Here is a 22,031-nt window from a genome sequence, read left to right as displayed (position 1 = left end):
TTTAACTACGAAGTTTCTGAGAAAGCTGTATAGCTTTCCTTTGTAGCCGTATGGCTGCGCTCGGGTGGACGTCAATGAGTAATTACTCCCTTATTACAAATCTACCCCACCTTGGGGGATTCCCCTAAACATTTGTTCAACACTGTTCCCACTTCGAGTTATTGATCAATTCGCTCTCGCCCTACCATAAGCTTGCCGTCCCGGATAGCTCAATTGGTAGAGCGACTGCTCCGGTGAAGCGGTGGTCCCGGGTTCGATTCCCGGACCAGGACGAATTTTTCTTTAACTACGAAGTTTCTGAGAAAGCTGTATAGCTTTCCTTTGTAGCCGTATGGCTGCGCTCGGGTGGACGTCAATGAGTAATTACTCCCTTATTACAAATCTACCCCACCTTGGGGGATTCCCCTAAACATTTGTTCAACACTGTTCCCACTTCGAGTTATTGATCAATTCGCTCTCGCCCTACCATAAGCTTGCCGTCCCGGTTAGCTCAATTGGTAGAGCGACTGCTCCGGTGAAGCGGTGGTCCCGGGTTCGATTCCCGGACCAGGACGAATTTTTCTTTAACTACGAAGTTTCTGAGAAAGCTGTATAGCTTTCCTTTGTAGCCGTATGGCTGCGCTCGGGTGGACGTCAATGAGTAATTACTCCCTTATTACAAATCTACCCCACCTTGGGGGATTCCCCTAAACATTTGGTCAACCTTTTCTGCTGATAGCAAAGGGAGAGCCGGCTTACCTGTGTTAGCTGATGGGCAACGTATATTGCAGTCTCAGTGTGCAATGTGATCGGCCCACATAGGACTTTAGATGATCCATTTGCAAGCGCCATGAATACAACCAACTGCAATGGTGAACAGAGCAATGCCAGAGAAAGGACACAGTAATTTATCCCATATGTTGTGCAACACATATCAAAGAAAATCTTGTCCACTCAGAACAAAGCAGCAGCATCGAAAGCACAAATGGACCTTTCTGCAAAGGCGTCTTGCATGTGTTCCAGGCCCTCACATCCGTCTTTTTGCATTGTGAAGACTGCGGAGGAGTTCACCGCGCTTGTTTTTCAGTAACTAGCATTTCCGCGACAAGCAGCATGACGAACTGCGAGACAGTAATTAGGCGCAGTGCCAGTATCTTCATGGCCCGCAGAGATACACACATGGTTTTGTCAAACACTGGCCTCAAGCGAGACGACATAGTCAGGTTTGCCCGCGTCCTTGAGAATGGTAATAAAAAGATGAGGTGCGGCACTCACAAAGTGCAACGTGACAGATGTGGTCAAAGATGAGTTACGTCTATCTGCTCTTGTTCAGACGAAGCCAGCACTGCTTTTAACTACAATAGACTCCCGTTAAGACGAACTCGCTTAAGATGAACCCTTGGTTAAGATGAACAGTGGTGGTCATTTGTTTGGTTTCCCATAGAGTCAATGCAAAAAAAATCTGCTTAAGATGTACACTGCACACGTGCTAATTGGTTAAGATGAACTTTCACGACCAGCCATGCCCAAGCCATGCAGCTTTACTCGACCATTCGAGCAGTATTTCAGCGGAAGGAAAGAAAAAAAAGCTAAAAAATTGAAAGCTTTTTTGCACCGCCAACGATCCATGCGACGCGGGGAGGCACAGAGACCTAACCACATCTCCGTTGAAAGGGCGATTCTGTGAAAGCAGAACTGTCGCTGCTCCTCCCCTGTGAGGGCACTGAAGGATTTCTTGGAAGGTTAAGTGATATGCCTACGCTTGTAGCAAGCAGACAATTTTCTCGACAGACACAAAAAAAAATAACAGACTGGGCAACACTCAACAGTGCAACTAGTAGTGCAATAAATGCTTATGTTGCAACTATTTTTTTCCTAAAAGACTATTTCATGGCTTTGTTCACATATACGAAGTATTTGGACACACACTGCATGCTCGAACATCATTTTAAGAAGCACTCCTAATTAGACGAACTTCTGATAAGATGAACAGTCTTCATGGTCCCTTGGAGTTCGTCTTGAAGGGAGTCTACTGTATTGCCCTAATAGAAGCCCACTCTGTCATTTTAAAGAAATTTTTGCAGAAAAGATATAAGGGTGCAAAGCCAGACCAACCTGGCAAGCTTGTTTTGCCTGGCGGCCACTAGAGGAGTGAGCGCACTACTAGAAAAAGGTAAGTTTTAATTTTAATCCCAAATGACTCCACTAACAGTACCGTGACAGTGCGCAAATGTTGACAATGCCCAAGATGGCAATGTATTAGCGACTTTCACAACCTAGAGGGAATGCCACAAGCAATCTAGTATGGCGGCGTTACGGAGGACTCCTCCTCTGGCCGGCCTGGGTCGAATCACACTTGTTTTAAAATTTCCAATAAACTAGCTCCTGTTTGTTAATGGTGGCAACCTCGTATGAGCCAATCTTCCTTGGGAGTAGAAAGGAATAAACAAGAGGTAGGGAAGAAATCACTGTCTCGCGACTGAAAATGGTTGGCATCAAAGCGAAGTGCTACATGGCCCACGCGTTCTTCGCAGATAATGTAAATCATTTACATCGACAGTGAAGATGCTTGCACAACGCACAAATAACAAAATTAGAAGCGCAGTTTCCTGCGCTTGGTACTACAGGTAAGCATGAGCTAGCGACTGTCATGCTGCTCGTGCAGAAATGAAGCTAGAAAAGTTTGCCATAATCGGACACAGCCCAAGAACAAAGCGGCAAATGCCCCTCAAAGGAGACCCTCAAGCGGCGTGGACCGATTTTCACGATGCCACAGTTAATTTGATTAAAGGTGCACTGAAGAGGAATCTGAACTCGTCTTTTTGCCGCAGGAACTCAATCTGCACGTTCCGAGCATTCTTAGAAACTTCGATTTACTGCCCTATGTGGCCGATTTTCCTAATTAAATCGAATTAACGCCCGGCTCCCGCCTTTTCTTTTGAATTCTGCCTCGTACGGTGGGCAGAGTCGACCAACGCGGGGAGTGCCTTTCACCCAGTCCCGTGGCGGCTTGCCGCTCTGCCATCGGCGGAGTAATACGTAGTAGTCCATAGAAGCAAATAGTCCGCGCGTATTTTTATTTCTGCAGGCTTATTTTGCGGATATATTAACTGCAAATGAAACTATTTATTCGCGGAAACCTAAAAAACAAAGTGAAGCGAAAGCAAAGCCTCCACGGAGCTGGCTGAAAGGCACTCCCCGCGTTGGTCGACTCCGCCCACCGTACGAGGCAGAATTAAAAAAAAAAAGCCGGGAGCTGCACGTTAATTCGGTTTACTTAGGGAAATCAGCCACACAGGGCAATAAGTCGCAGTTTGTCGGAATGCTAGGAACGTGTAGATCGAGTTCCTGCGGCAAAAAGACGAGTTCAGATTCCTCTTCAGTGCACCTTTAAGCCATGGTTATTCCCCATTCATCTACCACACCCCACAGTTTCCAGGTAACAGGTCCAAGGGGATCAGTCAATGGGGAGAATCGGTCAAGGCTGTTTGGCTAGTAAGAGGCTACCACTATTCATGAACAAGCGCAAATTTATCAAGAAAATGTAAAACAAGCGGGTTACTACCTAGGCCGACCCCAGATGTTGGTTAAATTCAGGTGCCCTTTCTAGGTCGTGAAAATCACTAATACCAGTGGGAATCGAGGACAACGGCGTCGCCTTTTTTTTGCGCACTATTTTCACAAAGGCTTTAACCGTGCCTCTAATCTCAGCGTATTAACAGTGGATGGGAGGCATGTAAAGAATGTAAGGCTGCTATGAAGACTCTGTTCATTTTATTCTATTCAACTGTTATCATCTGCCTGCCTGACAGCCTACAAAAGGGTGGAAATTTGGGTGAGCTGGTAAGGATCCGTAGTGTGGTAGCACACACAAGATGGACACATAGAAGAAGAAAGGACAGGACAAAGTGCTCACGATCAACTTAGCAAATATTATTGAATGCACACAATATATATGAAAAGTGTTAGATGTGCAGTATGCTTTGACTGACAGCCTGGGGGCAATAACGAAGAGCAAAAGGAATCAGAAAGGAATGGAATACGAATTAAATAATATCACCCCATGCCCATTTCTATGGATAACACAATGGCACATCACCATACACACTCATACCGTAATAGGAACTATCATTACAGAGAAAGTCCGCACAAAACTCTTTGCACTTGAAATATGTTTGCCAACAAATAAGCCTTTCTAGACCAGGAAAATCATTTCTTTAGAAATACTCGCTTAGCCTCCAATAAGAACTGCACTGTCTTGGCCCTGCAAGTGTTCCAATACAGCAGGAAAACTTTCTTCCCATACTCTCTGCATTGATGTCACCAGAAAAATCGCACAACACTTAGCGGCTGTTATATCTCGTTCGCGCGAAAAAGTTAATTTAAAACTTTTAATAGAAAAACTGTAACAACAACTGAATGTGCCAGCAAAGCACTCTCAAAGGAGCAAATGACATGGTTCTGCGCATGCTGATCCTTTTTAAAGGGACAGTGAGGAGAGCTCTATTAATATTTTTTTTTATAGCAAAATCCGATAGTTCGGCCTTTCATGGCTTTGTTGCCACTTGGCCAGCAGCGAAAGATGCATTTATTTCTAAGAATTTTGGATTCGAAGTAGAAAAAGTTTTTCCCGCTGCTCTGATTCAAACTTGGGATTCTCCTATGACGACACAGGACTAAGTGACGAGAAACATGACGTGCGCATGACGTACCGCAGACTCAGTGATTTCTGGCAGCCAGCAGTGCGGCCCAGCAGCAGCCGAAAAGAAAGCTACCGCCGGCCGCACGTTGAAGGCATCTATCGGCTATTGCGGCTGTCACTTCGTTTACGTTTGCACCGGCGTTTTGCCAGCGTTACAATGGACCCCGTTCTCGAAGTCGTCAACGAAGTTCTCGCAAATAGACATCTTTAGCATACCGTGTACCTTGTCACCGTTAGCGGAATACCGGGAGCCCGCCTACCGCGCTGAGCAGGCACTGATTGGTCCCGACGCTGCAGGAGCGCGCGTAGCTGTCGGGTACGTGGCGCCATCTGGCGACGTCAAGGAGATTTGCGCATGCATTTGCTGCGCCTCAGTGATTTGTGACATCTCGGGTCCTAGAGTTGCTAGAACCATTGGTTCTAGCAACACTGCTTTGTCCTATGACGTCATCATGCTTGTACTTGCGAGTTTAAAGGGACACTGAGGAGAAATTGAAGTTGGCTTGTATTGACAGAATACCAGCTCCTGATTACAAAAACGCCACTCATACTGACAACAAAGCTCCTGTAACGTAGAAAAGAGCAAGAACCAAAATACAGGTATCGCCGCCACAGGCCAAACTCGCAAGTACAAGCGTGATGAGATCATAGGCCAAAACAGTGTTGCTAGAACCAATGGTTCTAGCAACACCAGGAACCGAGAAACCATGCATCACTGAGGCGCAGCAAATGCATGCGCAAATCTCCTTGACGTCGCCAGATGGCGCCACGTGCCCGGCTGCTACGCGCGCTCCTGAAGCATCGGGACAAATCAGCGCCTGTTTTCCGGCAGTAGGCGAGCTCCCGGTATTCCGCTAGTGGTAACAAGGTACACGGTATGCTAAAGGTGTCTATTTGCGAGAACTTCGTTGACGACTTCGAGAACGAGATCCATCGTAACGCTGGCAAAACGCCAGTGCAAACGTAATCGAAGTGACTGTAGCGACGGCCGCAATAGCCGATAGATGCCTTCAACGTGCGGCCGGTGGTAGCTTTCTTTTCGGCTGCTGCTAGGCTGCACTGCTGGCCGTCAGAAATCACGGAGTCTGCGTTACGTCATGTTTCACGTCACTTAGTCCTGTGTCGTCATAAGAGAATCCCAAGTTTGAATCAGAGCGGCGGGAAAAAACTTTTTCAACTTCGAATCCAAAATTCTTAGAAATAAATGCATCTTTCGCTGCCGGCCAAGTGGCAACAAAGCCACGAAATGCCGAACTATCGGATTTTGCTATAAAAAAAATATTAATAGTGCTCTCCTCACTGTCCCTTTAAGACTAGTTCGCAGCGCCAGCACAGCGTAGCATGGATTTCGTGGAAATTATAAATCTCCCACTGAAGTCGATTCCCCTCCCTCTAACTTAGGTTGCCCGCTCTGCAGCTGCAACGTGTAGCATACCTGATCTTGGAGGTGCTTGTCAACACAAGAGTTGTGCTCCAGTTCCTGCAGAAGCTCTTGGGCTGCCGCTTCTCCGACATCCTCTGCCATCACATCTGCACGGGGAATGTGCATGACCATCAGAACACGCTGCCGGCAGACGTGCATCTTTCACCCATAACTGGGCCTGCGATTCACAGTTTTAGCTGAAAAGCACCGGTAAACATCGACTGGTAAATTATTTTGAGCTTGGCTTAATCTAAAAAAAAACGTAGGTATCTGGGCCCTCTTCCTCTTTACACAAGCTGCCTTTCTGCAAGTAGTACTTCCTCCCCAAGCAGCACATGTAAAAAAAAAAAAGAAAAAGAAACCTAGTCGTACGTCTCTTTGCTTAGCCTTGTCTGATGGCTTAAAGAGACTGAGGATGGACTGAAGTTGGCCTCAGTCAATAGATTACTGCGTTCTAGAGACAAAGTGCCTCACTAAGGATACAGCTTTTATAGGCTAGAAAAAGTTAACAAAAAATTCGCTGCACCTTAGCTTGGTTAAGCCCGGTAATTGTGAAAGCAATATCCGTACCAACGCCATGGTACAGCTGGCAGGGTAGCTGGTGGTGGTGCTTGTGGTTAGACTTGGGGTGGTGCATCGGTTATACAATCCAGTGCAATCCAATCAAATCAAATCCAAACCAATCCCATCCAATCAAATCCTAACCAATCCAATGCAATCCACTCCAATGCAATCCAATCAAATCCACTCCAATCCAATGTAATATAATCCAAATCAATCCAATCCACTCCAATCCACTGCAATCCATTCCACTCCAATCCAATGTAATGTAATCCAAACCAATCCAATTAAATCCAATACAATCCAATGCGATCCAATCCACTCCAATCCAATGCAATCCAAACCAATGCAATCCAATGTAATGTAATCTAATCTGATCTAATTTAATCTAATCCAATCCAAAACAATCCAATACAGTCCAGTCCAATCCAGCCCCATCCAATCTAATCTAATCAAACGTAATGCAATCAAGGTAAAATGAAGGTCAATGGTGGTCACCGCCGCGGCATGATGGTGGCCACCGGCCGCAGCACGATGGTGGTCACCGGCCGCGGCACGGCAACGGCGTGAAAGTGCAAGTAGTATTGCTTTCGCAATAAAATTGACGGACGATTACAATAGTCGGTTACATGCCACCGCTGGCAGGGGATGTGTTACGCTGCTAGCCACTCTTCGGGATCTTCCCGTGACAGCCGCTTTCCAAGCAGCATTTCGCACTACTGCTAGGGCAACCAGTTACACCAACAATGCCGACGATTACACCGACGCCATTTGAGCCATGGAGCCACTAAGGAGGATCACTTATATTCATTTGGCTCAATGACTGTTCAATAAATAAAATTAAAAACCTCAGCCTGAACGCTCTGCCACTTCTCCAGGCAATAATTAAAATTTATGTCAACTTTCCTGATACTGAAGATACTACTTATTAAGAGAAGCAGTAGAACTTTCAAACAAAGAACTAGCACTAGCATTTCCACAGAATATCTTAAGAATGTTTATATTGTCACGTGCTTCCACAGAACCTCGATGGAAGAAGCAGAAGATGGACTGACCAGCAGGGAGAAAGGAAGAAAAAGAGCTGAAGGACTCTGGTAGGCTTCCTGCTTCCATCCTGCTCCGACCGATCCCCTCTGTGAATAAACTCCCCTGCGTGCTAAGCACGTAATAGTTTCGACGGAAGAAGCAGAAGATGGACTGACCAGCAGGGAGAAAGGAAGAAAAAGAGCTGAAGGACTCTGGTAGGCTTCCTGCTGGTCAGTCCATCTTCTGCTTCTTCCGTCGAAGTTCTGTGGAAGCACGTGACAATATGTTTATATTATAGTTTACTTTACTCCACTTTTACGAATTTTTATGGTTTGAGATAGGGCTGAGTGGACGCACATACAACTGCACACTTCTCTGTTTTGAGCACACTGTTTTTGTAGAAATCCAAAGCTTTACCACAATGCTTTTCAGTCACATTTTTCAAAATATTTTAACAGTACTAACGTCTTCAGAGTATTTTTCAGTTTTTCTTAATGTTCTGTGCTACTTGGTAAATACACAGCTGACAACAATTCCAACTCACTTCGTTTCCCCAATGCACTTGCAGCCCGTATCAGCCCAGTTGAAGACTTGGCGAACAACCTGCAGGTTAGAAAAAAAAAAGTTTATTTGCCATAAATATTTGTGACAACAACCAATATCTGCTCGTTTCAGGCAACCACTTCTGTGGCCCCTCTCATGCTACAGGCTAACGTGAATGATTACTTGCTTAACCGTACAATTTACATGTCCTTAAAACGAAATCAGTTGCTTTTTCATCATTTTGATGTTTTTTTTATGCCTTGTTGATCTAGAACCTTCTCATTCCAGAGATGTAGCAGGTGGCATTATTAAATGACGCAAGCAACATTTTCGGCGATAACTGAAACCATTTTTTCTAATGCTCTAGAAATGTGTGCTCCCTTTTCCTACTGTACCTAGGTTTTAATGTTCACTGCTGCCTTCACTGTTATTCTTTGTCATCCCATCATCCAGAATGAATTGCAAACCCATGTTTGCTAATTTGATCAGTACCTGTCAAAGGTCTGTCGGGTGGTGTTGTCAGACACCAGACTGGACAGAAGCTATACTTTACAAGCTTGTAGAAGCATTTATGGTTGGTTGGTTTATGGGGTTTAATGTCCCAAAGCGACTAAGGCTATGAGAGACGCCGTAGTGAAGGGCTCCGGAAAATTCTTTAACGTGCACTGACATCGCACAGTACACGGGCCTCTAGAATTTCTCCTCCAAAGAAATTCTTGCCGCCGCGGCCGGGATTGAACCCGCGTCTTTTGGGTCAGCAGCCGAGCACCATAACCACTGAGCCGCTGCGGCGGCTAGAAGCATTTATAGATAAGCTGTCTAGTCAATAAACCAAGTCTCACAACAATGAAATCTACTCTTAGGGTGAACGCACGAGTGTGTGGCCGCGCTCTTCAGAGCATCTGTGCGTCTATATCAGCCACGCATCAAAGCAAACTCTCAGACAACACGAAGCACCCTTTCCAGGTCCTTCTGTGAGTGCTTTAATGCACGGCCATGTCAAACACACGGATGCTCCAAAAAGCGCACCCAAACACTCGCGTGCTCACCGCAGACCACCCTGTACATCATGCTATACAGTCTAGCCCGGTTATAACGAAGTCGGCGGGAATCGGAAATCACTTCGCTATATCCGCTATTTCGTAGTATGCGGACTACGAAAAAAAAAAATGCAAACATCGGCATACCGATTTATTGCCGCTGGGAGAAACTGCCCGGGAGAAACAGAGAACCGCGATTGGCCAAGACAGCCGATCTCTGCGACGTCATCGGAAAAAAAAAATCGTCTCTGTTCTTTTTTACATTTTTCCCCTGCGCGGCGTGCTCTACCGCTCTACGTCGTGACGCTGTTCAAGGACGGCGCAACACGAGACCGGCGTGCCATGCAATGCAGTGAAGCAACCTTTCGATCCGCAGGAGAGCAGACGACGCCACGAAAGGACGCCGTCAGCCGAATTTTGCTCTTATTTTCGCGGAAAAAATCGCCTCAAGGACGCAAAAATGTCTTGACTGGCAGATTATTTTTCGGTTGGTATTAAATCTCTTCGTTATATCCGCTGACGCGCTCTTATTTACTTCGTTAAAACCGGACCCAAAATGTATTGAAAATGCAAAAATGGGAATGGGAAATTGAAATCCCTTCGTTATAACCGCTATTTCGCTATAAGTGGCTTCGTTATAAACGGGCTAGACTGTATTCAAAGCATACGGACAGCACCCAGACATTCATATCGCGCAGCCTGCGTACACCAATAAATCTATATGTCCAAATCACACAGAAACATTTCAGTACAGAGGAGATGATAATGTGTGCTCCTATAGAAAAGCATCATGTTTGTAAACAAAGGTGACGACTCATGCCTACACTGTACCAAGCCAAGCGACGCTGCCTTCAAAACCAACTCATGTATGCAAATATTTCATAGTGTGCGCGTTGCTTGTGATGAGAAATTTTTTGGTTGAAGCTGGGGAGTAGCTCTGCAGTTTTTCAACCTGTTCTTCAAAAGGAGTTGCCAGGCGGAGCGCTGCATCAACTTCCTTCTCCCCTCATGGTTGCAGCAAGTAACAGCGCAGCTGCGGGTGATTACGCTGACTAATTAAATGAAATCAAGAAAGCACAAGGTATAGAGAAAAACTACCGTATTTTCCGGTGTACAAGACGCACCCTTGTATAAGACGCACCCGCCATATATGCAGGCTGTCATTGAAAAAATTGGTATATAAGACGCACCCGTGTATAAGACGCACCCCAATTTACCCAGTTAGGCTAGTGAGACTTAATTAAGCATGCTTATGCGACCATCGCAAAATGCACCGTACGTGGGAGAAGTTCTTAAGCAACGCTAAGTGATCGAAAAAGGCAACACTCACGCCATACCCGCCCACGTTTTAGCACAAAAGAAAAAAAAGCGAAAACTCTCTTTATGTTCATAACAATTTATTTTTACATAAAACCTTCAAAGTCTTCATCTTCGGATGCGCTATCGAAAAGGCAACACGGCTGAAGCATTCTCTTTGCACTACGTACTTGCAAAGGGTGACTAAAAAAAGATCGGCTTCTCTTGGCTTGTCTTGACAATGGCGAGAAGCGCGACTGTCGCTATCTTTTGGCATTTCACATTACCTTTGCTTGGGGCCTCCGAAACGGCCGCGTGTTCAAGATCTCGGAAGGGGTCGACCCTGCTGTTTCATGATAAAGTTCACCTAAAAAAGTTGCGCACGGCGGTCTCCGTATTGAAGTATTAACCATGTTACAGCCGCGTTATTGGTAGTAATATTTTTTCGGTGAAAAAAGCTTGAACATGAACCTGAGTAATTTCTGAACTCGAAAAAAAAAAAGACCGGAAAATTCGCATATAAGACGCACCCTTGTATAGGACGCACCAGCAAGGTTTTGAAAAAAACCGCGTCTTATACACCGGAAAATACGGTAGTCTTCCTACAGTTCTCAGCATATGGGACAGTACAGCATACCCTATTGCTAGTGCAAGAAGTAGAACGTTGCAATGCATGACACAAAGCCGATCTTTTACATGACGAACCTTGTGTTGTGCTTCCAGTTGTCTTCAAGCCACTTCATTCCAGAGAACATGGAAAATTACTCAATATATTTAAGTCATGCAGTCACCTCGAATAAGGCAAATGTGATCTCCCTGCTCTTCAGAACATTGTCGACCACACAGTGTGCTTAAGGGGGGACACTGGTCTTGAATAAAAAAATTTTTATTAATGAAGTCACAGTTACGAAATATTCAGGGAATATGTATTTTTGGGTGCTGATTCTAAATATGTCATTTAATTTCATGTAAAACAATTCCATGAGCACTTATGCACTTTTTATGCAAGTATTTTGTGGAGAGTTTTGAAGAAAATTTGCTGCGGGAAACTCGCTGAAATGTACGCCACTGGGTTCTCTTGACACCAAGGAATGCAATAAGGGTGAAATTGTCTTCCTGCCTATCATAGAACTTAAGTTATAGAGTTTTGAAGTTGTCGCTTCAGAAATGAGAAGGAAAGCGTGTATTCCTGTTTCTGAAGTGGCAGCTTCAGTACCCTATTACTCAAGTTCTATGAGAGCCAGGATGATAATTTTACCTTTATTGTATTCCTTAGTGTCAAGAGAACCCAATGGCATACATTTCAGCGAGTTTCCTGCAGCAAATTTTCTTCAAAACTCTCCGCAAAATACTTGCATAAAAAGTGCATAAGTGCTCAAGGAATTGTTTTACATGAAATTAAATGACATATCTAGAATCAGCGCACAAAAATACATGTGCCCTGAAAATTTCATAACTATGACTAAATTAATAAAATTTTCTTTTCAAGACCAGTGTCCCCCCTTAAATGCTTTATTCTGCTTGACGAAATTGACAGCTGTGGCAAGAGTCAAGGTCTCGCTCCAATGGTAATGTCCGCAAGAATGCACTCTATTTGTGTCCTTGGCTTTGGGGGTGCTGCATACAGAGACATTCTCCTCGAGCTTTAAACGAAATTTACGTGAGGAGTTGAACTCAAGGTCTCCTGTTTATGTTTATTTTAAAATTTGCATTCAAATGTGCACCTTCTGCTTGATCACAGCGGCTTTTGGAGTGGTATTTGCTGTTTTCGTCAGGTTCTGATCGACCTGCAGGGGGAAAATTCAGCTAATCTGGGAAATAACACTACGAGAATTTGGAGAGATCCTAGCGATGTTTAACTGCTTCCTAAGGCCGATGTTGAAAATACACTCTTGTTGAAGCTCGCACAAGTTAAGATAGAGAAAAAGCTGCCTCTTATCTACTAGTATCCAAGCCCAGTGCTGCTTCAAATGTCACGTTTAGCAACTTATGAACGTTGCAGGAGAACAGCAGCCGCTGCTTTGTCTTTTTTTTTGCACGAAAAGAGGGCCAGCACATAATCCTGGTGATTGGCATCCGAAAAGGGGCCGCTGCATTCAACTTTAGTCACATGTGCATGGAATATCGCGTCTAAACTTCTCATGCTGAGAGGACGACAGAACGCAAACGAGTTAAGGCACTGATTCTAGCACTGTTCGCTGCGTGTCCGAAAAGAAGCCATGCGGATTAAGAGATACAAATTAAGTGATCAGATTTCGATGCAGAAATGCAGTGCTTAGTCGCAATGCCGAGCAGCCGACAAACCTGTTCCACTGCATGGCCGCTGCCCATTGCTTTCACTCATATCCGACAGCAGTAAACCTGTAGAAACTTGTGCCACTTCCTTTCTTACGCCTAGCGGCCCAACCAACTGCACCACAATTTGCCGGCACATCGCGAATTATGTTCAAAAACACGTACCGTAAAAACCCGCGTACAATACGAGGTTTTTTTTCCATAATTAGGGTCCTAAATTTTTGCCTCGTACTATTTGTGGGTCCGAACAAAAATTTTCGAAGTTGCTCGAAGTTTTGGTTTCGTTTTTGCGGCCTGGCTATGGCTTGGCTTTGCTATTGGCGCGTGGCTACGGCTTGGCTTCGTTAATCTCGACAAACGACGTCACGACGTCATTTCTTTGTTAATACGTTGGGTGCGGTGGGGGGATCGCGGTGTGCCGTGTGCCTGTTGACAACGCACGTGCTCGCATGTAAGGCACGCTTCGCGAAGTGGATATTGTTTTGGGGAGTACGATGTCAGGGTCTCGAAAACCGTACTCGGCTGCTTTCAAACGAAAAGTGATTTTAGCTGCGGAGAACATCGGCAACGGTGCGGCCGGGAGGCAGTTTTCTGTTGTCGAAGGAAGCATTCGTGGATGGCCATGACAGAAAGAAGCCCCTTTCGCGTGCAACGGAACGCGACGAAGCTTTGGCGGCCGGCCGCTTGATGGTTGTGTAAACAAACCGTTCAAGGACGCAGTCAAGCGGTGCTATGCAGAGTGGATGCGCTCAGGTGAGCCTGCAGTGACGCCAACTGGGCGGCCGAAGTGGGCTTAAGAAGCGCGGCATCTCGAACGCCCTCGATGGCACGGAAGATGAGTACATTTAGGATGATTTGTCGGACAAAAAAATGTCCGAAGAAAGCGCTACTGAAGAAGAAAGTGATTGAAGTGGAGTGCGGGAAGCGATTTGAATAAATGTCTTCTATGAGCTTGCGTCACTCGTATTATACGCGGGTAAAACTTTTTTCCCATTTCGCGTCTCTAAAACTTCCCCTCGTATTATGTTCGGGTTCGTATTATACGCGGGTTTTTACGGTAAGTGTGGCACACGGAATGCGGACGGTCCTGCTTTTTGCCTACGCAGCGAAAGTCACTCTGCCGACGCCAGCACTACCGCATCTCCACGATGTCGTGACCCGACGCTTGTCTATACTCAACAGATTTCAATATCACAATGAATTGTGCTTCTGGGATCTCTGAAAGGGCATTCAATTGGAGACAAGTGGAGGGGGAGCACACTGACACAATACCGCTTCCGGTGCCGAATGCCTTCGCCTCGGGCTCCTTGACGCGCTCCACGGACACAGCGACCGAGGATGGTAGCTGCCCCTTGAGGACTGCAGTCGCAGTGTTTGCCATCATTTCGGCCACCTGACCGAAACAAAGGGAAGTGAACGCAATGATGAGCTCGGCAAGCAGATTCAGAGCATTCCAGTGCAAGCAATTATCAGCACCCGCTTCGGCGCACCCATGTGGGTTACAAAGGAAAGCAATGACGAAATTTCTCAGAATCCTTGCCGCTGAAGAAAAATTTTAAATTCGTTCACCCCTGGGGTTTAAACTGAACACACTGCACTTTATCACATGAGCGATAATACTATTGACCTTAGTAGGAAAGGATAACTTTCTCAGAATCCTGACTTTCTTAAGGGACTCGGGGTAGCATTCCCACCTATAATCTTTAAGTTTTCAGTGCGCGCCCTCTGTCTCTGTGACATAGTGGTCGCTGGACACTTAGACAACTCATTTCCTTGCCGCTCTTTTTCCTTTTTTCCCCTTTGTTCCCCTCCCCAAGTGTAGGGTAGCCAACAGGGCATCGCCTGGTTAACCTCCATGCCTTTCCGTCCTTTTCTCTCTCTCTCTCTCTCAGAATCCTTAGAGCTGCACCCTTGAGGTTTCCACTTTATCCCATGAGCGATAATACTATCGATCTTAGTGGCTGCATTTTTTTAATGGCTTATCTGTTTTGCTGCACCATGTAAAGAGAGGCAGTGAGACATATTCCCTTCTTGCTTTCGATTACTCCCTCTACCCTTTGAAAGCTGTCACTTTGAACTAGTTCGATATTTACTGCAGAAGAGCTGCAGTATGGGCTAGTTGGTGTTGATTCATAATGGTTCAACCACCAATATGATTTCTGGTTGAACCACGCTGTTGAACCACTATTACGATTCCATATTTAAGTTGCAGCTATGCGGTTAAAGGGAAACTGCATAGGTCTTAGAAATCAACGAGCTTAAGAGGGTAGAATGTGTGAAACTTGCAGGTAAAGCATGCGAAGTCTTTCTGGGCTAGCACTTGAAATAGTGAAGTAATCGTCGATTAAAATCCGGACACCCTTCAATCTTCTCCGCAGCGCACAACGCCAAGTGGTGGGCGCATGATGACGTCATCGAAGGTATCGATACATTTTCAACGCACAAACGCCTGCTTTGAAGAAAATCAACCAACGCCACCAAAGGCAAACCCTGCTGAGAGTTGTTTGGAAGCGTCTAACGAGTCAGGGCAGGGTGTGGCTGACGACAGAGGTAATTTGAAATCATACCTTCCGTGATGTCACTCTGAATTTCCCTGCACTGTTCCGGTGCATTGAGGGGAAGCGCAAAATTCAGTCATCGATTACGTCGCTGTTTTAAATGCTAGTGCAAAAACGTTTGGCAGGCTTCACTTACAGCCTATATAGATCTGAATTCCAGAATATCGCGAAATTCTCAAAAAAGTGCTGCAGTTGCCCTTTAATGCATGTTGCATGACTTCATAACAGCTCCTCCGCCCAAAAGAGACAGAGTTCAGAATGTAACTTCAATTCATTCAATCCAATGAAGAATCAAGCTCGCCAAGCATGAGTGAAAAACTGGTCGGGATAGGACACGCACCCTGACAGGCAGGACACCGGCCACAAAGGACCTGCCCCTGACTTCAACCACATGGCCAGGCTCTGTGAGGCTGATCGGCCTCAGGCTGCCCGCAGGCTCCGTGCGAACTTCCACCAGGCCACCTCCCTTGGGGTAGTATCCCCTGCAGCCACATCACAACCTGTTACCACATTTACTCAAATAATGAACACATGTAAAAAAAAAAACATGAAATTTGCAGGGTGCGTTCATTATGTGGGGTAAAATATCCAGGAAAAATTTTAAATGGTAAAAACGGGACTAAAAGAAGGCTGGTGAAATAAACAGTCGAACCTTGTTATTGTTTATAATGAAATAGTGGATATAACGGAGGAATGACGCATCACCTTGGAAGCTCAGTCAACACAGGCTATAATGAAGCTATGGCTATAACGAAGTAATCGCCAAGCACCTTCAACTTCGTTAAAACAAGGTTAAACTGTACTTCAACTGGTACGACCCACCTCCTAAATAATACAAAATGCATTCTTCACCACGGTTTCCATGCTCGAGAACACTGTGCACACACTTATCGTAAACCCGGATGTATAATTTGTGCAGCAGCCCATAATATCGACTGTTGCGGAAATATACGCGCCCCGTAAAATGCTTCTTTCAGCTAAACGGGCGCATTGTTCGAGCTCAAATTTCGCCTAGAAATGGCATTTGGTCGGCAGAATTGTTTAATACCACGTTTGCTTGGGGTACTTACCTGATTCGAACAGAATAAGTCGGATATTCACATCGTCTGCGGCGACGACGAAGGAAATTAAGCTGCTCTGTCAGCTATCGCACCGGTGGCGCCATCTCGTTTGTTGGTCGTGAACAATCAGCAAAGGAGGGGGTTTCGGGGGGGTTTGAAGACGCTCTTTCAACTAGTTTTTTAATGCTCACAGAAAACTTAGCTTGCTGAAAACTAAGTTTTGCCAAGCTAAGTTTTCTGTGAGCATTAAAAAACCAGTTGAAAGAGCGTCTTCAAACCCCCCCGAAACCCCCTCCTTTGCTGATTGTTCACGACCAACAAACGAGATGGCGCCACCAGTGCGATAGCTGACAGAGCAGCTTAATTTCCTTCGTCGTCGCCGCAGACGATGTGAATATCCGACTTATTCTGTTCGAATCAGGTAAGTACCCCAAGCAAACGTGGTATTAAACAATTCTGCCGACCAAATGCCATTTCTATGCGAAATTTGAGCTCGAACAATGCGCCCGTTTAGCTGAAAGAAGCATTTTACGGGGCGCGTCTATTTCCGCAACACACGATACGGTCCAAAGAGAGCGCATCTAGAGTTCACTTTAGCACAACTTACAGAATCCAGCTCAAAGCCCAACTGCAACAAGTTGCAACAATCCTTAACACGGCAGACGAAACAGAGAACCCTTAGTGATCAGGCGTGTTTTCACTGGTTCTTGAATTCCACATGCAAAACTCTTGTTACCTATTCGTCCCACAGGGCAAGGTATAAAGGTCCTGACATACGACAGACAGCACTTTACTGTATTGTGTAGTGCTTTCGGCACTAAAAACAAGCACTGCTGTTGGCATTCAATATTATCACAAGCAGACTGCACACCAAAACAGAGGTGCACTTATTACGCGAGTAAACACAAATACGATATACCTGATGGACTGACCAAAAGTGTCAGCGAAAGATGGGTTGGTCAATATCATCAGTGAATGATGATGATGATTATCAAAGAAAAGTATATTGGTAAAGCCACCCTCCATGGATGAAACTACAGCGTCGAAAAGCAGAAAAGGGCTACAGCATGGCTTCAGTAAAGTTTCAGGTTCTTTATCTTCCTTCCTCGCACCAGAGGTGCCCCGTCAGAGACAGTCTTGTGATCAGTTCAGATGCAGGGGTAAGGCGAATACTTGAAGTTTATATACAGCTATTTACAGCATATACAAGTTAAGGCACTGGAGACATATTAAGCAGCAAAAGGACAAAACAACAAAAAGGCGGAACTGGCTAACACTAGGGGAGGCCCCTACTCGGCGTAGTCGAAGATGCATAGCATCTCACCTTTTTCTGGCGCCGGAGCCCGGTTTTAAAGACCTCAAGGCCCGGCCCACATTTGGTAGCACCCAATCATTTTACACTGCTCACATGATTGGTTTACTGAGAGCATGGCCAGCCCTCCAGCTCCCGTAAGGTGAAGGACCCTCTCCACCACAAAATAAAAATAAAAACAAACACAAATACACATTCTTGCCAGCATGTGCGCGAATCGGTACCGCGGGGCGGGGGGACACCCGTACTTCCCGGCGCGTTCGCGAGCGCCGCATTCCAAAAAAGGAGACGCTTCGCTTTGAGCGCCCCCAGCCGCGTTCCGATGACCCCGCGTACACTGCCGATCCCTTACAGCTTCAGAACATACAAGCTGTACGGGGGCTCTCTTTTCAGGCTAAACGATGTCCGACATCCTCATTTACATGCACTGCTAGGAGGCAAAGTAAAGTTACTGTTGTCACTTCCCTCATCGAGGAGGACAGGAAAAAACAGATATTGTGGGGACGCTTTCGTCCCCTGCGTTCACTTTCCCGCATTGCACCCCCTACTGCAGTTAGCTCCTCCGAAACGCGCTCTTCTCAGTTTGGTTACTTTAACTAACAGGGGAGGGCGCTCGCGTCGCAGCGACACCAGCGCCACGGATGGCGTTTTGCTGCGCGCTCGAGGGGAGCGACGGGCTCTCTTCTCCCTGGGACCGGGAAGTGACCGGACGTTTCGCTCGCAGCTTCGCTCTTCGTCGGCGGGCGGCCTCGTGTAGAAACGTATTCCCCTCAGCTCGTCCCGTCCGGCCTCGGAGTTATTCCCTCCGCCCTACCGTGGGCGAACATTCGCTCGTAACCGTGCTGGTGAGTCGGACATCCTCGATTCCTTAGTGTATTTTGTTGCTAGCTGGCGTTATTGTTGTTATAGCAATAAATGCCTTCTTGGTGTCAGCCAGTGTGTCGTTCCTTTGTTCCCACAGAGCAAGGCCCGCCGTGGTCGGCGTGCGCTCGGTAGCGTACGCGACCACGGGGTGGGGTCTGCGCGGTTTTGAACTGTGTCAGCCGCGCTTAAACGGGGAGAACGGATTTATCTCCCCTATTTTAAACCCCACAATATAAAAAAAAAAGAAAGACTTCAGGAATGGAATAATAAGGAGGGAATAAAAGAAGTGGAAGATGACATGCAGCAATGATGCCATTAAAGCTTGACGGAAACTGCATGCAATGAGCAGTAGTATCATCGTCCCCGACGAAATGTCCACTCTCCTGTCATTTATCTTCACAGCAAAAATTTAATGCCTCACTAAAACGGTGATGCATTTATGCTTCTGAAAGCACTTAAATAACATGTTGGCCTCTTTAAGGCACCATGGCCTATAGGTCCCCAGATAAATATATTGCATCTGGTATGTACTATAGACGCTCTAAAGGCACACTGAAGAAAACTCCATACGATTTTTGTTTTTAAGGCGGAAGCCTTTAATGCCTCATCGTTGTAAGCAGGAGTTGTCGACAGAAATGTCACGCTTCTCAATTGGTTGAAATGGTCGTGACGTCACAGTGCGCGAATTCCAAACTTTGGCTAGTAACCATGCGACCAATTAAAGGGATAGTATAGTGATGCTCCAAGTAAGAGTGTCTGAGGTTAGTTAAATAGTTAATTAATCAGTTAGCCTAATTAACATTTCTAGTCACACCAGGAGAGTTAATAAAACCGAGCAGGAAATTGGTTGAGTTGGGGAATCGAACCAGGTTCTCCGGAGTGCGAGATGAGCACGTTAACCACTTCGCCATGACAGCTTGAGAGTTTGGAATGGAGAGAGGCGCCTCTAGTGAATACGATGTCTTTGTTCACTCCCATCTTTCTTCCTTCCCTTACGGCCAGGTTCAGGTGCCCACCGAGACATGTGAGAAAGATACATTTCCTTTCCTCAAAAACCAATTTACCCACGAGCAAGGCATACAGCTGAACGGGCGATGGCGTTCTGTGGACTCCCTGACAGCGTTGCAAGATGCTGTCGCGTTCCACTCTTACAGGCGAAGCTTACCATCTTAAAGGGGCTGCGAAACACTGCTTGGCGGGATACCGGCTATACTTCAGGTGGGTTCTTTATGTCACACAGATGCTGACTTAAAAAGAACTACAGGAATCGATGCACAGGAACGGGAGTTATTCAGTGAAGAAATTTCAAAATACAAGTAAACAAAACACTGCCCTCAACTCGATTTTGGCGGGGCTTCCCACTCCTATTTCGCTCTCCCAATGACGGCACTTGGCGCAACCAATCAAAACAGCCTGCCAGAGCACGTCGCGGAAGTTTGTACTCCATGGTTGCCTGCTCCCTGTAACTCATTTTTGCTGAGACTGGCAGCGTCGTTTCCATGCCAGAGCGCCCCTGGTGGTGTATTTTTATTTTACTTGCTTTGCAGGGCTTTTATCTAAGATAAACAAGTTGTTTTTGTTGATCTTATATAAAACGCAGACAGGTGCAAAATGTGTCTATTTATTCACACAATTTGCAGTATATTTACTGTTTGTCCGATCATCAAGCTCGGGCCAGGTGATGTCATATCCGCTGCTAAAACCCGCCACTGTGTGGGGACACCATCAGAGCCATGGAGTTGTTTTTGGGAGGACATTAAAATATTAAAAAACGGAATATATGCGGTTTTACCGATGCTAATAGCACCATTATAACTCACTGTATGCAATCAACAGGCAAAACAGTTAACTAAGATTGTGTTTCTGGGCCCCTTTAACCACACATCAGTGACACAACCAGCAACACCGCGCTTAAGGCTTCCGCCTCACTGCACTTTAGGTCAACAAAGTGCCCCCCTAAATTTTTAGACAAATTTCTAATCTTTGCTCTTTGTGGCCATTAGGAACAACTCTACACAATTTTTGTGATCAGAAAATTCAACTGTCCGGCCCTTTGTGGCCACTATGTTGTTTGCTGGGCAGCAAAAGGGACATTTATTGCTCATAAATTTGGATTTAAAAATGGAACATTGTAATGTGACAGCGTTAAGGGCGTTAAGTGGTGCATTGCTCAACTGCTGCACCACTGAGCCAGGAGCGGTATGAGAACTCCCAGCGATCTACGAATGTAAAGCAGAGATGAACGACTCCGTACATATGGGCATTAATCCATTCACGCTATCACACCATACCTTTAAGACAGAACTTAACTGCCGCCTCCAGTTTTTTCTTCTCACAACTCAGCTCAAACTCAAATCAAATCAAATCAAATCAAATCAGTTTATTTCCCATCTAACACTGCAGATGGAGGAATCGTAGAAAAAAGCTGCCCTTGGGCAGCTTGACGAGTCTACAATCCTAATTATTGACAGGGAGGCAACACAAGAGTTTATACAATTTTAAAAAACAAGCACATTAAGGAAGCACCGGAGAATACACGAAACAGCAATATGTATACATAATGAAACTTAAACCATGTTATTCAAGAACAAATTATGTAGTTCATGACGTGAAAAAAACAAATCGAGGTTAATGTGGATATACCTATTTAGAAGAGATGGAAGTGTGTACTGAAGACATTCCCTACCAAGATTTAGTCGAGGTGTTGGCACTGTCCATTCTTCGCCACGTCTTGTTGGATAGACTGATTCTTTTTTCCTTAGTTCTGCTAAATTTTTAAGATTTGTTACATTATTCCTGATTTCTGTTTTAAAAGTAACACTGAGGCAATATTTATAAAGATTATGTGCTTTAATAACTCTGAAATGACAGAAGAAAGCTGCACTTGGATGTCAGCTGCACTGCACTGCACTCATGATGTCAATAATGAAAACGACTCCGCGATCACTATTTGGAAGTGGATGATAGTGTAGCCTGATCTCAGAGATTTACGTGTAAAAAATTTTCTAGATAAATTCAGTTCGCTTGTGGAAACGGCTAAGCGAAGCAATGCCCGCGTCTAACAATTTCTGCAATGCTTCTATCTTATAAGCGCTCAGTTTTCAGTGACAATGGCCTCTGTCCCTAGAATGTGGTAACTTACTGATGCAGGCCAACTACAATTTGTTCTTAGTGTTCCTATAATGACTAAAAGTTTAGTATGACCTGCTGTTGGACTAGGCAGTACCGTATTTTCCGATGTACAAGACGCACCCCTGTATAAGACGCACATGCCATATATGCGGGCTGTCATTGAAAAAGTTGGTATATAAGATGCACCCGTGTATAAGACGCACCCCAATTCAGCCAGTTAGGCTAGTGAGGCTTAATTA

General features: G+C 45.5%; 1 protein-coding gene across 1 annotated transcript in view; it reads right to left on the bottom strand.

Moving 5' to 3' along the window:
* Positions 1-22,031, bottom strand: part of Rtca (RNA 3'-terminal phosphate cyclase) — a 37,989-nt gene that overhangs the window by 5,747 nt on the left and 10,211 nt on the right. Inside the window, exons 6-10 of the mRNA XM_089547590.1 lie at positions 15,764-15,905; positions 14,131-14,258; positions 8,236-8,294; positions 6,117-6,211; positions 739-843 (exon numbers count right to left, since the gene is read on the bottom strand). Of these exons, the coding sequence (XP_089403716.1) occupies positions 739-843; positions 6,117-6,211; positions 8,236-8,294; positions 14,131-14,258; positions 15,764-15,905 (529 nt within the window). The remainder of the gene's footprint in view (positions 1-738; positions 844-6,116; positions 6,212-8,235; positions 8,295-14,130; positions 14,259-15,763; positions 15,906-22,031) is intronic.

Source organism: Amblyomma mixtum, chromosome 1 (assembly GCF_055824585.1).
Source record: "Amblyomma mixtum isolate Tamu chromosome 1, ASM5582458v1, whole genome shotgun sequence".
Lineage (NCBI taxonomy): Eukaryota > Metazoa > Arthropoda > Arachnida > Ixodida > Ixodidae > Amblyomma > Amblyomma mixtum.
Note: the sequence above shows the minus strand (reverse complement) of the source record. Positions and strands in the feature narration are given on the sequence as shown.